This window comes from Etheostoma cragini, chromosome 2 (assembly GCF_013103735.1).
Source record: "Etheostoma cragini isolate CJK2018 chromosome 2, CSU_Ecrag_1.0, whole genome shotgun sequence".
Classification (NCBI taxonomy): Eukaryota; Metazoa; Chordata; class Actinopteri; order Perciformes; family Percidae; genus Etheostoma; species Etheostoma cragini.
In genome coordinates, this window is record NC_048408.1 from 7,462,194 (window position 1) to 7,478,301 (window position 16,108).

At 41.0% G+C, this 16,108-nt stretch overlaps 1 protein-coding gene across 31 annotated transcripts in view; it reads left to right on the plus strand.

The window, feature by feature from the left end:
- rims1b (regulating synaptic membrane exocytosis 1b) overlaps positions 1-16,108 on the plus strand; it is an 83,885-nt gene that overhangs the window by 33,179 nt on the left and 34,598 nt on the right. For 25 of the 31 annotated variants that reach the window (XM_034885914.1, XM_034885971.1, XM_034885934.1 and 22 more), the window contains 10 exons: positions 1,482-1,771; positions 2,301-3,199; positions 11,365-11,405; positions 13,058-13,168; positions 13,847-13,946; positions 14,492-14,615; positions 14,715-14,771; positions 15,091-15,137; positions 15,294-15,409; positions 15,489-15,619. In XM_034885914.1, the coding sequence (XP_034741805.1) occupies positions 1,482-1,771; positions 2,301-3,199; positions 11,365-11,405; positions 13,058-13,168; positions 13,847-13,946; positions 14,492-14,615; positions 14,715-14,771; positions 15,091-15,137; positions 15,294-15,409; positions 15,489-15,619 (1,916 nt within the window). Of the gene's footprint in view, positions 1-50; positions 573-1,481; positions 1,772-2,300; positions 3,200-11,364; positions 11,406-13,057; positions 13,169-13,846; positions 13,947-14,491; positions 14,616-14,714; positions 14,772-15,090; positions 15,138-15,293; positions 15,410-15,488; positions 15,620-16,108 lie in introns of those variants that run through there. The other 6 variants (XM_034885967.1, XM_034885993.1, XM_034885966.1 and 3 more) reach the window with 4 other exon arrangements.

Sequence of the window (16,108 nt, forward strand, 5' to 3'; positions counted from 1 at the left end):
GGGGGTAATATTGTAGGTTAGAAGTTATGAATCGTGAGCTGGTATTGCCATCAAATGATGAGTTGAATAATGGCGAGGGGCTGAAAGGATTACTTGCTACTGCAAATCTGTGGCCACTCAGCTGAGGTAAAGAGGTGGAGAACAGACAGACAGACGGAGACAGAGACAGAGACGGTGGTGTGTGGCTGGGCTGCTGGCCGACAGCTGTGGGCCGTGCGGGCTGCTGATTTACTTTAGATTAGTATGGACATGCGCCAACTAGATTTCAATCAGGCCATGATAAATGTGCTTTGGCGTGCCGAAAGCTAACTGCTAAACTGACTGCTAACAGCCCATTCCAGTGGCGATCAAGGAGTGACATTTGGGGTTTTCGGGGGGGCCAGAGTTTTTTTTTCCCTGTTCCAACTCTTGCCAAGGTCTTGCAGTGTAATACAAGGGACCACTGTGTTTCCTCTTTGCTTTTGGATTTGTTTCTCTGAAAAATAAAACCGCTGGGATTATAAATACTGAGGGAGATAAACCCTGTTTTTGTGCTGTCGAAGTGAGGCGATATTCAGTAGCCATGGCTACATGTGAGTATTTGATGTTGTCTATATTGTTTGATTTAGAGGATAAATAATCAAATGATGGCTGCTGTACATGGCTGTGGGCATCAGTTGTACTTTGGGATCTCAGAGTATTTTGAGAGTCTAAATAACAGAAAATCATTGAATGCATGTGCAAAAATAAATCACTGACCATAATAGCTTTACTCTTTCTCCTTTTGGATGAAAATGATACACATACAGTAAAATACCATTTTGAGTTCATGCTCCCTTCCTCTTCTTCCACTACAGTCTTATAACGGTCTTTGTACCACTCTGAAGTGTGCTGTTTTTATTATATCACCACCATGAGCCTAACAGATCAATCTCTGAAAAATACATTTTTATAATGGGTTACACTGCAAAAGGATAGGAGTCTTAATATTTGCAGCAATAGAACCACAGGGCAGGCAAAACTTGACTTTTTAAGGGGGTCCTATAGTTTTAAAATATACCGTTCAGAACTACCATAGCCTCGACCAAGATGTTTTCACAGATTATGGTTGAAACAGCACAGTCTTTCACGTATGAGGACTTTCTAAAATTTGATTAGTTGTAGCAAAGGAAGGAGGGGAAATCATGTGGGGGAATATCTTTTTTTTTTTTTTTTAAAGGTGGCTTACTGATGTACTGAAATATGCTATAAAAGGTGTTTGTGAAAGTTAAGACTTTTAAATGTCTAGGAGAACTGCTCCCATAAAGTGAACAATGCTGCATTTGTTTGGTGATAGAGCTATATGTTCAATTAAATTAATTTGTGATGTGTGATTTGTGAACATTTCTGTGTCACAGGCATGCCTAAACATTTTGCTGTTAGGTATTTCATATGATTGAATGTTCATCTGTAATGTTACTGGACCCAGTTTGCAAATGCTTTTGTCCTCTCAACCCCTGTAGGTAATGTGGGTATGCAACCTGTGCCGTAAACAGCAGGAGATTCTTACCAAATCAGGAGAATGGTTTTCAGGGTCAGGGGCGCGACCTGGGAGCCTGGGCACCCCAGCCACTGGAGGTGAGGCCCAACTGGACAGGAAGCTTCTCCGCTCCAGGTCCCAAGCCCCGCCCTCTAGCACCAACGCCAACGCTGGGCCGCCGAACGGGACACAGCTTCCCGCCAGTGTCACTGCTGCCAAGGGGGGCGACACCATGCCCGGCTCCCGCTCCCAAAGTGAACCACCTAGAGAAAAGTAAGGCATTAAGATACACACATTGGACACATCTTCTCATATATAATTCATTTTTATGCGGCAGTTGCTGCCACTAAAGGATCTTTGACATTTAGTTTTTTTCAATAACATGATGGAAAAAAAAGAATTGGAGAATGGGAACCATATCTTTTTTCAAAACCAGAAGCAAGGACTGCTTGCAGGCTAAAGCTCCTGTTTTTTTTAAATCCCTGGGGTAACAACATGGACCTATGTCTGTTCTCACCAGTGCAGAAGTGAGGTTATAGGTTTTAGTCTTGAGAGGTCTTTTATGCAATCCCTTTGTTTTCATCCAGGGGTTGAGTTAGGTAAGAGTTGTTGGTGAGTGGACATTTTAATCTGTATGATTTGCAAATACATAAAGGATGTTCTTAGCACAAGATATTTCTGTACAAAAATAACTCTACTCAGCCTTATTTTCTTTTACAAATGCTTGTTAAAATGGAAAAGATGCACCTGTGTTTATGTCTGTACATGACACATTGGTATAATGAATCCTCTTCTCATACAGGAAAAGGCCAGTTTCCCTCCATGAACAAAATGGTAAGGGAGGCCTGGGCCGAGGTAGTGGCCGAAGAGCTGCTGGGAAGTTGCCGTCTCAGTCATCCCTGGATGAGCGAGTGGTTCCAGGGGAGAGACGCTTAGGAGATGGGAGGAGGCTGGAGAAGATCCATTCTCAGGACTACGAGGACGCGGAGGGGAACTTGGGTCGTTCAGAAACCCATCGGAGACGGCCAGAGGATGAGGAGCAGAGGGAGCGCCAGCGCCGTGAGGAGGAGTTCCAGAATCGTTACCGTAGTGATCCCAACCTGGCACGATACCCGGTGAAACCGCAGAAGGAGGAGCAGGAGATGCGCATGCACGCCAGGGTGTCCAAGGTTCGGCATGAACGGCGGCACAGCGATCTGGCGATCAATGAGGTGGGACTGGGGCCTAGCGACGGAGGAGGGGTTGGAAAAGGGGGGGAAGTACCTGAAAACCGTCTGGCCAGGAGGGGTGGAGGTGGAGGAGGGGCGGGAGACCACAAGGCCCTTTTGGAGAACCACCAAGCCTACACTGGGGATAGGACCGTGGGGGTTGGAGGGGGCGCTCCACCTGCAGGAGGTGGAGGGAGATCAGGAACCCAACCTGGGGGACCGGTGCCTCCAGATTGGAGCCAGAACAAAGGCCGCCTGGAGCACGGTCCGACACGGACACCAAGGGACAAGGGTGGGGAGAACCTGCTGAGAAAGGACTCTCAGAGCTCGGACCAGTCTGAGTCCCTGCGGCCGCCCCCTCCACGGTCATACAAGAGCAAGCGCGGAGTCAACAAGAGGCAGATGTCCATCAGCAGCTCAGAGGAGGAGGGCGGCTCCACGCCCGAGTACACCAGCTGTGAGGACGTGGACATGGAAAGCGTCAGCGAGAAAGGTCAGTCAGACAGATGTGCTCACTCCACTAGCTTACTAAGCTAAACCTACCCGCAATTGCATACCTTGCACTGTTTGCTGTCACCCATTTCCTGACATTAGGCAATGGTCCCCCAAGTTATTTGTTGAAGCTAACCAAAGAAAAAAGTCGCTGTCTTTTTATTCTCACCAAAACTTGTAGCTCATGCTTATCCTTTGATCTGTACACATGATCCTCAGTCTGCCTGAATCATAATACACCTTCATTTTGATCTGTGCATAAATACGTTCAAACTGTATTCCCAGTGAACTGAGGTGTGGCTTAGAGTCTGTTAGTAGCTAATTGTAGCTGCTAATTGGCCTGCAGCTAATACTCTGAGAGAGAAAAAGATTCCGATTGGATGATTGGACAAATAATCCAACCCCCTTTTGCTTTTACCTGGGAAAGGAGTATTAAAAGAGTAAAATAAGAATGCCATAACAGAGCTCCTTTCCATTGCAGTGTCCTTCCTCTTCCCAAACAACATGACCATATTTCCCTAGCCATGGCAACAGAAAAAGCCTTGGTAGGATTACGATAATGTGCAAAGAAAAAAAGAAGATATATACTTTGGTATACTAAGTTGATTTTATAATGTAAAACTAAACCCACCCACCCAGTATACAGTGAATTACGAACCCTGTCATCTACACCTCTGTGCTGTGGCTAAACCCTGCCTCTGCCAGAACAGCTCCCATTTATTTGGAGAGTCCCTGTGATTTAGGCCAGCAGATTTGTGGAATTAGGTCAGTGGCTCGCATGCTACGTAATGCTTCGCATACAGCCAGCTACACTAGCCAGCTGCGAGTAGCCGGCTACGGACCACAACCCGAAATCCAGCCTGGCTGTGGTTGCATGCTGCATGCTAACTGCTGGCTGACACCTACGCATTCCGCCGCTCACTGCTGTTGAAGAAAAGATGCTAGCGATGCTAGGCTGTGCTATAAACCACTGAAGAGCGTCTTAATTCAAGAGGCTGAAGGCAGAGTTAGCTGATTTCTGTCAGCTTATCGGTCTCACCGCCCACAGAAGGGCCTGTTCCAGATGTTTTAATCCAGATTACTATAACTCAACGACTGGTAATGGGTAGATGTTGTGGATTGAGTTTATTAGCTGTTTTAAACACTCTTTGGCTAGCTGGGCCTCAAAACAGGATGTTTCCTTTTACTCTCATCTGTTGCATAAGCACATGTTTGCTGGATAATGTGCAGTATGTTTCCTTACATAGATGCATTAGGTATTTGATGGGATGCTGTTGTTCCTCTTCAGTGATTAAATAGCACCAGACTTAAGAATTAGCACCACCAATTGTTTATCTCAATGCGCCCATGTGTCCTAATTCTTGCATGACAGTTAGTGGAAGGAGTTTGTTTCAAATATCCTCTTCAAGTCAAATCTCAAGTTTTTGGGCAACACGTCCAAGTCAATTCACAAGTCTCTGGCCACCAGATCTGTCCCTAACACTGTTTTGTTTACTCTTATGAATTCAAAGCATATCCTGTAGCCACCATCCATACAGTACACTATCAAAATCCATGTACGGGGTCTCCTTAACACATCCCTCTAGCCCTTTGACCTAGTGAAATATTAACCTAAGTCCGTCACATCACATGGATGCAACTGTAAAGATACAATTTGCCTGTTCCTAGTATTAGCATAACACTTTGCTTATGATGTGATGATATATGCTAAACGTAACATCTCTTTCACTCAAAAAAATGTCTAATGAAAATCAAGACAATAGCGTCAGCGCCACACCAGTTACAAAACGACAAGCATGTCAGTGTCAGTTCAAATTACGCACAATAGGCAGTTTGAACTCACTGATGTATTGCCATTTATTTTCTAAGTGTTAGTAGGCTCAGTGAAATTGAGTCCAGCCCGAGGGAGATGCGACTCAGAGGAGGAGAGGTTAGTGAGACCAGCGTCTCCATGACAGGTGACGGATCCGCTGCGCGACACAGAATCAAGACAGTCAAGATGGCCCAGTGTTAGCATGTTAGACCGGGTAAACCTTCTTCAACTAATAGTCTACAAATCATCCAAGGGATCAACAATGCATCCAATGAGTTTGCCTACCTGACACAGGGTTTGTTCCTGGGGAGATGGATCTGTGCGTCCCGCCTCCTGTGTGCAATGGATGCTTAAACCTCGGAAACTACTAACTATAAAGATACATTTTGCCTGTTCCCAGCTTTAGCAAAACACTTTGCGTTGGTTAGCTTCTTACCTGTGACAATATGCTAAATGTCTCTTTCACTTTGCAAGTGACCGGGTGTTTTTGAGATACCTGATGAAGTTTGATGTTCACATCATTTATGTTGGTGCCACACAAATTGCATGCTGCTGTTTGCTTACTGCCATTGTTTACCAAATTATTGAAAGCAAAATGAATGACAAAAAGCGTAACTCGGGAGGACATGGTGTCGCTGTTATCAATGCTTTATTCTATATGTGAGTGCGTGCACATAACGCATAGCGCATGCAGTAACGTTGTACATTATGGCAAAGGGCAGGGGTCATGCAGCTTGTCATATACGTTTCCCAAATGTATATGCACCAAAAAAATATAATAAAAGTTACACTTAAAATTCAATAATTGCATAAAAATAGGTTATTGACAAGTCTCAAAGCTCAAGTCCGAGTCAAGTCTAAAGTCTTTTGGGTTGAGTCAAGTCTAAAGTCGGCTGTTTGTGCAACTTAAGTGCAATGCAAGTCAGAGTCTCAGGCTTGAGTCCCTATCTCTGCATATGAGCTCCTTTAAGTTGATATAGCGAACTTGTTAGCACTACGTTGCTTATTTACACATCCATCAATCACAGAGCAACAATAGCATTCATTTGGAGTCATGTTTTTGGCTACCTGGCAAATCAGCGTACAACATCTAATCTTTTAGCTCTGCTTTTGGTCTCTACCGTCTCCTGAAGGGTAAATACCTGGCTCTTTAGCAGCATAATGCTCCACTATGTTCCTTCTGTTTGGTGTTGAACAGGTAGCGGGGAAACATCTGCCTGAAGCTGCCAAATTCTGTGCTATGAGATAGGACTGAACGATTAATAGTTTTTAAATTGTGATTAATCGAATGTTGGTGCAACATTTGGTCCAAAAGTTTTTATTCCTCTTTTTACTGTATTATAATTAATTATTGTATTATATTAAAAGTTGTTTCATTACATAAATGCTGGTATATTGTTGCATAATGGATTGTTTCCAGAAATGTCCTATTATCGGTGGGTTTTTCATTTATTTTGTATAACTTTATTTAACATGACGGTAGAAGGTGCCTTAAATAGATACTGCTATTGAACTTAGGGATATCAGAAATGTCAGTTTACAGGAAAGTACTGATATGTTTTTATTGGAATAATTTTAGTTGTTTTTATAACATTAGCTTCGGTGATAATTGTTCTGTGGTTGACTGTTCAATGTTCCATGCATGTTAAAAGAAAAACCCTCATTGTTGGAAACTCCATGTTTTCATCCTTGCATAAGAATATAGAGCAGTTTTGATGGTGTCTCAGGTTATAATTCTCCATGACATGTTTCTTTTGTTACACAGTGATTGTCTTTCTGTTTAGCTAAATTTTGCTATCTCAATATCTGGAAGAAAAATTGCAATAAGATTTTTCCACAAATTGTTCAGCCATACTATGAGAGCAGTGTGAGTGAAACAGTAAAGTTATGACCTAGGTAGCAACTATGAAGTTATGTAAAGCTGAGAGGAGCTACAGATACAGCAGCAACCACTTCCATGTTGTCACATTGTTTTCACATTGTCATCACTACACTATTATTGTAAAAATATATATTATAGCCGCTTTAAGTAATATTCTAGATATTAATGTTAAGTCCGATGACTTGCTGTGTTGTTAAAGGCCTGTATGATTGCCATGTTGGACTGTGTTTAAACCCTTTGGGAACTTGGTTGATAAACAGGGAACTTATACTTGAACATATATAACTAACGTTAGGTGGTTCCACAATCAAAGCATTCTCAAAAATATATAAGGCAGGGAATCTTGCTGTGACACCATGCAGTATACAGCAAAAAGTGGTTGTTAGATTAAATATATTTAATATTTGTAACTTTTTTAAAACCAGTAAACAATCCATATTGGATCTATTGAGTAAATACCTGTAAGGTAAACAGGTATTTAAATAGGTAAACATTAGCTTTATTGGTTTTAAGATATAAATCAAGGGATGACAATTCACACAGGTGATCATCAGAGGGTCATTACAATAGGAGTAAATAGCCCAGCCATATTTCCGGGAAAGTATTAATTTATCTTCATATTTCCTTGAAAACAACTTAATAGTAACAAGTATGCCATTACCTAACATAACCTGAATTTATTTAGACCTGGTAAACAGTCTGTCAACTACAGCATATTTGACAAGCAAGAAAAGTTGTAGAAGTACACAAGTTTAATGTAGAGCACCAGCGTTGAGGCAATGCGTGCACATAGCTCGGATTACAAGCTTTGGTTTTTTTTTTTCAATTACAACACAGACATGATGGATGTTGTTATGTAACTTTTTTGCAGAAACAGTTCTGTACAGTATATGTTCCAAAAATCCTCTTAGCAGGATTTTTGTAAACTGTTTAAATTGTAGTTGCCCAGTCTGCCCAATGACTTGCATCCCACTGGATGGAAGTCTCAGAGAATCTGGCTTTAATGCATAGGGAGGGATAGGCGGTGCCCTGGCTTGCTTGAATGATATTTACACCAGGCATCTCAAGAAAAAGTCTAGTCTGTTGAGGTTGGGAAGAAGGTATCGGATAAAATTGATTGATTTATTGAATATTGACATAGCTGGTTTGACCCAATGTTTATAGTAAAATGGAAGCAAGGAGGGCTTTAAATTAACTGGTGGGGTTGTGTAAAAGAAAACTTAATTTTAATTCAATTTTGATTCAAACTCTAAAAATTCCAAAAATCTATTGTAGGTCTACTGCAATCACACGATACTTTATTGATCCCCAAGAGGAAATTCAATGTCCCAGTAGCTATCAGAAGTTACACACAACATACACATACATCATAACAGGATGTTAAATTGACAAATCAACATGTATAATATGGATATGAATACATACATGCATATGTACATACACAGGAAAATACATACTGTGAATCGTTATTGAACTGAATTGTGCACTTAAAAATCTGAATCGAATCAAGACATTTTCTTCATCGTACACCCCTAGTAACTGGGTTACTTCTTTGGCGTAAAATAGTACACCAAGGTGATAATGATGCCAAGGAAATGGAAGAGGAAGTCTGCGGTTGGGATGACACTGTGTCCCAGTGCACCCCAGCAACTTGTGTGTGTGTTTGTGTGTGGGTGTGTGTGGGTGTGTGTGTGTGTGTGTGTGTGTGTTGGTATTCCTACATTTACCAGAATTACTTCAAAGGTGCCCAGAGAGAATATGAATATGAACTTGTTGTAGTATACTGTATTACTCTATGTGTAGGGAATGAAAAGGAATTTCTATAACAACTTTTGAAAAGTTCCGGTCAATCATAACGCATTATGTCTTTAATTTGTCGCCTGTCTTTTCCACTATGTAGAGAATAAATCCAAGTCATTGCTTTACTTCCCATGCCAAATACTGACATTTAGAAATAATGATTTAGATCCTTTTCTGATGTCAGTCCGTGTTGTACCAGTGCTGAAAGCTGCATTAAGCCAGAATCATCATTGGAAGTCAGAAATTGGACATTTTCGGCAGTTAGGGGTTTCCTAAAATGTGCTACAGTAACAATGCCGAAAATACAAACTCACTAAATAGTAGCTTTTTGGTGGTAAAACATTATATTAGGAGGGTGCAAAGTAAAAAAAAAAAAGAAGACAATTTACTCTGATCAATAAAGTTATTTCAAACCATGTCAAATCAAAGATGCATGATGTGTACCTATGGATGTATATATATTTTGTGTTTTTAAAATAAAAACAGCACTCCATAAATCCCAAGGAAAAAATTTAATAACACACAATACACAATAAAACACAGAACTTTTAAGCCTGTGAGCGGAGTTCACTTCAAGGTGAAAACAAAATACCTCAAACCACCATCTTAATCCTAAACTTAACTGGTCGTTTTGGTGCTTAAACGTAACTGTCAGCGGCTCGCCGTCACCTATTGGCGGCTAAACAACTGCCACTGGTAGACGGGGTCCGGGAGCTCTTTAGCAGCTAAATACAACCAGCAACTGCTGCTCAGACATAATCGTTCTATGGCACTTTAGACGTTACAGCGCTTTACTTGGTGTAAAATACTTATGTTTTAGGTAAATAATATATTATTATACAAAATTGTTTAGCACGGGCAGGGATATGTAGACCAGAAAAGGGGAAATTCTATGCATCCCCCCAGAATATTGCACCCTGGATCTAAGTCTAGGTTGAATTTACCACAGCTGGTTGAAATGCATGGAACTGAATTAGTAAATCATGTAAAATGATACCAAATTATCCCATGCTGCTGTGTAGGTAGTTTGCGTAGACCATGTGCTGGAGGTGAGTGTTAAACAGGTTAAACAGCTGCCCAGATTTTGTAATCTGCCCCATCCCAAACCAAAAAACCCTACTCAGCAGTTCAAACTGTGGATTCAGCATTTATCCTCTCAAGCATTCTCAGTGGACTTTCAGTTTTCAGATAAGCGGCACTGGAGTCATGTCTACTCAGACTTTTTTTCTAATATCTAGAGCAGTCATTTTTTTCATTCAAATTCTCATTTAGACTACTATAATGTGGCTGCATGTGTTGCATATGTATTTCCCAAACAGTTGAAGGTTGAGTCTCTCCCTTCCTGCTCTTGTTTCCCCAAACATTCCAATGTAGCTTTCATCTCGCTCTGTGCCAGGCTTGAACATTTCCCTTACCTTGAAACCGCTCTTTAAAGTCTTTTGAAATCCCCATCTGATGTCATCTTGCTGTTGTTTTATGCATGTGGTGGAAAAGTGGCCACAAACTTGACAGGCTTCTCTGGTTTGGTGCTGGGCCAGTTAGTTCTACTCGAGCCGACCATCTGTCAGTGTTAATGAGAGCTGGGATACCCTGACCGGCACTGGTGTCTTTGTCCCTGGCCTGTCTCTGGCAAGAGTTCCGGGTAAGCCAGCACAGTGAATCAGGTTGCTTAAGAGCCAAGTTGTTGTTGTTGTGGTTCTGTAATGCTATTTCAATTGGCTTTTCTCACTACCATTATTGTGTAACTTTTATGTCTTTGTGATTTTTTTAAAACTTCCATTAAATTTTCTGAATGAGCCTGTAAGACACCGCCTACTGAGAGCCTGGGTCTGTATGAGGTTTCTCCCTAAAAGGGAGTTTTTACCGCACTACTCACAGTAACCGCTTGCTCTTGGGGGAATTATTAGACTTGTTGGGTCCTTGTAAATTATAGAGTGTGGTCTAGATCTGTAAAGTGTCTTGAGATAACTCGTAATGAATTGATACTACAAAAAAAATGGAAAGGAATTGTATGGAATTTGTCAAGTTGGACATGGTACATGCGTGCATTTTTATTAAAGTTACCAGTGTTTCAGGTTGTGAAAGATGAATAAGAAGGATGGGAAGACTAGGACAAAGAGAGACACTGACAACAGTGCCCCAACCTGTGTCAAAATCTTTCTTTTTACCTTTAGCCAAGGAGTTTGTGCTTTCTACTTGGTTTGTCTGTCAACAGGATTACAGGATAACTACTGGCCTGATTTTATAAAACTTAATGGAAAGGTATAGCACTGGCCAAAAACAACCTATACAATTTTAGAGCAGCTCTAACTTAAAGGGCGGATACACAAAAAATGTGTTACTTTTGTACTGTATATATGTCCGTATACATGCGGAATCATAAAAAAAAAGAGTTCCTGACTGGTAAAATTCACACTACACTAACATTGTAAAATGGGACCATAGACTGTATATATTGAATTCCTTCATTCAATAATTCCGTATACGTATATACGGATAGGAAATGCCTTGGTGAAGGACTGCAGTCTCAGAGTGCCCTTCTACTTTAATATAAAACCTAAACTATTTTTCCTAATCTTCTACATGGAACTATGTGATGTGCACTGCATTAGAGCTACATTTCATCTGGGTACTGACCGAGACCTCTTTCTTTTTCTGTCTTTTTGTGCAGGTGACTGGGACTGTCATTCTCTAGATCCTACAGTGTGGCATGTAAGTTTTGACAAAACATGACAGATTCAGAGCATTATAAGAGCTGCGTCTGCCCTGATTTACTTACAATAACTCACATACACATGCAAACACACACACACACATTCTTCAAGGACCAGTATGTGGGATTGAATGGCATCTGTGTGAGGTTGCAGGTTGCAACCAACTGAATCCCTCCCTTTCCAAGCGTGAAAGGGTAAGACGTAACATAAAAACGCTGAAGGCCGTCCCTAGAGCCAGTGTTTGGTTTGTCCGTTCTAGACTACTGTAGGAACATAATGGTACAAAACGGCAGGCTGTGTGGAAGAGGACGTGTTCCCGGTGTAGACATGACGGGCTCATTTTAAGCTCAGGAAAACACTTGTCTTCATTTTTTCAGGTTCCAGGTGATTATACACAAATTAAAACATTATTAGAAGGAGTGTGCATCTTTCCCTAGTAAGACAATCCGATTTGTATCTAGATACATGGGCTACAATACAATTCAGGGACAATACAGTTTAATCTGGGATGATTCAGTGTGATTTGATGTTCCATTACCACTAGGAGCGATATGATGGGATCCAATTCATTGTGATAGATACAGTTACTATTCATTTAATTTTAACACATTCATTTCCCATTCTAATTTAAAACAAGCCAATTCTTCAAAAAAGAAGCATTGTCTATCTTCAAATAATTGATGTATATTTTGTAAAAGGGGCCAGAGAATAGTAAAGGCAATGTTAGATGCCAATACAATACCCTAACTTCAGGAGACACAGTTAATCAAACGCAGGTCCACGTTACACAGCTATTGTGAGCACTCCAATACTAATACTATACAGCAGAGCCATAGCTATTACGTGAGTACACACTTGAGTACAATTATAATGTTGTGCGCGTTAGCATGCGGCTAGTGGACTTTTGTGCTAAGGTAACTAAACATCTTAGAACATATAGATGTCAATATAAACTTACCACACCCAAATACATATTCCTATCTGCTCACATGTTTACGAACACACACATGGATTGATGACTCACAGACCGCCAGTGCAATTTACATCAACCACATTGTATGCTACTCAGCAGCTTTCAAAGCTAACTCCAAAAACAAAACCTCGCAGTCAGCACATGCAGTTTTTTTCTGCAAACCCAAACAAAGGCACTGATTGGCTGATCCCCGCTACATCGAATATGAATGACCAATTTCTTAATCCCACAAATGGCAAGATTTTTGTCTCTCTAGCACATAAATACACACCTGTCTCTTTCAACAGCATTGCAAACAACACAGCCGCTTCGTTGACTTGACAGCAAAGCTTCAGTCAACCGATTGGTAACGTTAGAACCGGGACATCGACCGAATGTTGGACCATTTAGACCAATGCAGGGGTCCGATGTAGTTTTATCTCTGATTCTACAACCTAATACTGATTGCATTGTATTGGTGAATCTGTACACCCTTAATTTCATTTCTGCCATTAGATTCCCCTAAATCCTACACACTGGTCATGCATTAATACAAATCAAAACAAAACAATCATTTTTACATACAATTACATAGTGTTTAATGAACTGAGAACAATTTACAATATCCTTCTCTCTTCTCTGTTTTCCCTATGTTCTTCCCTACCCTCCTTCACCATGCCTCATAACTTTTCCTATAGCATCCAGTTACATGGCAGCCGTCCAAAGAGGGCGACCACCTAATCGGACGCATCACGCTAAGCAAGAGGTCAGCAATGCCCCGCGAGGCTGGCTCCCTCCTCGGCCTAAAAGTAAGCAGACCTGGATCACACCTGGCTTCTAAATAATTAGTTAGTATTTGTTTTTACTTCAGTTGGGTACCAAATGAGCTCAAACTAGAAATAGTGATGTTTTGTAATTCCTGTGAAAGCCAGGTTTTTTACTAGGTAACAGACATTGAAATTGTTACAAATATGTAAAATAGTGCTTGTTGAGCAAAGGCTTTTCTCGCATTGCCAGACCTTCCTCTACATCGCTGCTAAGGAGGGTCTAGCTAGTCCACACAGCATTCCTGGATAGGAGAAAAACGTGCTCTGTTTTTTTGGGATTTCTATAAATCAGTCACAATCATCTTGGGTGGTGCTAATCTCCAGACGGAGCCCTGGTGCCTCTGCTAAATAGCATCTGGAGAACCTTGTTTTGGTGGAACACGTGTACGTTTAAAAGTTGTTTTAGTCGTGCAACAGAAAACTCAGATTGGACAGATGTATTCTAGCTAGCTGTCTGGATTTACCCTGCAAAGATCTGAGGAGCAGTTAACTATAGTCCTCAGAAATCCACCAGAGGTTAGAATGCCAACACAAAGAAAGCGGAAGGTGAGGGATATCCGGGCAAAAATGGCAGAACTTGCGGCGGCACCTGAATAATCCTTGAAATGAAACCTTGTCAAAATAGATTCATTCATTCTCCTTTCTCTCCTTTGTGTGCAGGTGGTAGGAGGGAAGATGACAGAGTCAGGGAGACTCGGGGCCTTCATCACCAAAGTCAAGAAAGGCAGCCTTGCAGATGTTGTGGGACACCTACGAGCAGGTGCAAACATTGTTTCTATAGTGTGCAGGAGCTGTAGATGACTCAGCAGTTGTTAAAATAGCCCAAGCAAAGAGTAATATCTAGGGAGAATCAGTGCTAGCTTCCACTTTCTAAGTGAAGCTATTTAGCCTTGCTTGTTAGCTCGCATTTTATGAGTGGAATAGAAACTTAGCAGCTTACATTTTGCACGTTGAATGTTATAAAGGTGAGATAGCTTAAATTGCTTTCTTGTTGTAGGTTACACAAAGTGCGACAATCTCCAGTAAACAGTGCACTTTTGATAGCAACTTCAGCTTTCCAACTCTTGTGAAAAGAAACACCCACTCAGACTTATTAATTTCCACCAGTTTTATCCTCTTTAAAAACATGCATAATAGCTGCATTAGCATTGTGGTTTATATTTCCTCACAGCAAAAGTGAAAAGAATTTAAATTTCAGTTTGACTTCAGGATGTACAAGTCTGTGTCAGTTTTTCCAATCAAATGAACTGCGAGATGAACCTCAGGCTGGATCATCATTATGTATGTCGGCCATCTTGGTTCCAGGTGACGAGGTGCTGCAGTGGAATGGGAAGTCGTTGCCAGGGGCAACTAAGAAAGAAGTGTACAACATTATCCTTGAATCCAAGGCTGAACCTCAAGTGGAAATAGTTGTTTCAAGACCTATAGGGTAAGAGTAACGTCATCAATGTGCAATTATTCTCATTAAAGTACCTGAACATTGGCATTGACAGACACTTTTGATATGTCTCCTTCCTTTATCTCAAAGCTCTATCCACCGAATTATGTCCAAAAACTTCTTGAGAAAAGTATTTAGAGCATATCAGTAAGTAGTGTTGATTTAATGGGTGGATCCCCTTCCCCTCACGTCTTCCCTGAAACCCTCAGATCCAAAAGATAAATCCCTTTTTCCAGCTATCCCTTTTCTCCTGTACTAGCCAACCCGTTTAACATGTAAACGTGTTTTTGACTGACTGCTCGATCTTCTTCTACCAATTGTTTGTCGACATGAGTCTTTCACTCATTCATTCAGATGAATGCTTACTAAAGTCCCGACTGTGCATCCTAAAAGTATCTTTAAGTATTGTAAATTCCGTACATTTGAAGTTGAAGAACACACTGACTCTCTTTCGCTTTTTTTACAGAGACATCCCAAGAATCCCAGAGTCATCCCACCCTCCTCTAGAATCTAGTAAGGGTTTATATGTGCTGCTTTATTGGCTGTATATGGCTATAAGTAAATCATGTGGAGAGAACTACACTCTTCAAAGTGTGCTTCAAAGTCTACATTTTGGGGTTGACTGCATTTTTTTCTCTGATTTCTAACAACTGTTGTTCTCTATAACAGCAGGCTCCAGTTCCTTTGAGTCGCAAAAGATGGACCGTCCCTCGATATCAGTGATGTCCCCTACCAGCCCCGGGACCCTCCGAGACCTTCCTCTGGTACTGCCTGGACAGCTCTCTGTGAGTATCTGAAAGAGGAGACATATGGTTCATGTGAATGGATATAAACATGCATAGAGATCTTCACAAATTTTTACAGGTGAAGCTGTGGTACGACAAAGTGGGCCATCAGTTGATCGTCAACGTCCTTCAAGCCATAGACCTGCCACCCCGACCAGACGGAAGACCCCGAAACCCCTATGTCAAGATGTACTTCCTGCCTGATAGGAGGTTAGGTCACTGTATTCATTTTCTTGTATTTTGCGGGTCCATCTCACACGTACAGTACACCAGTAATTACTACATGATAAATTAGCATCATACCAGCAGTAAGGACTACAATCAAAGGGATATCTATCTGCTTAACCTTATAGTTTTAATTTGCCGTATGAAGAATTAAAAAAGTATTTAAGGCCAACAACTTGACATCATCCATTCTTGTTATTTTAAAAGTCCAATATTGTAAAAAGTGAGATTTCCATGTTTTTTGTGATTATAAAGCAGGTCAAGGTGCTATATAAATACTGTGAACGTATCGAATTATCAATTCACAGAGAAATGCACAAAGCCTGTATTCAGAAACCTTTCCCTTAAACAAGCCGTCAGGACTTCTGTCCAGTTGGCATGTCACAACTATACTATCTATCTATCTATCTATCTATCTATGATAGATAGATAGATAGATAGATAGATAGATAGATAGATAGATAGATAGATAGA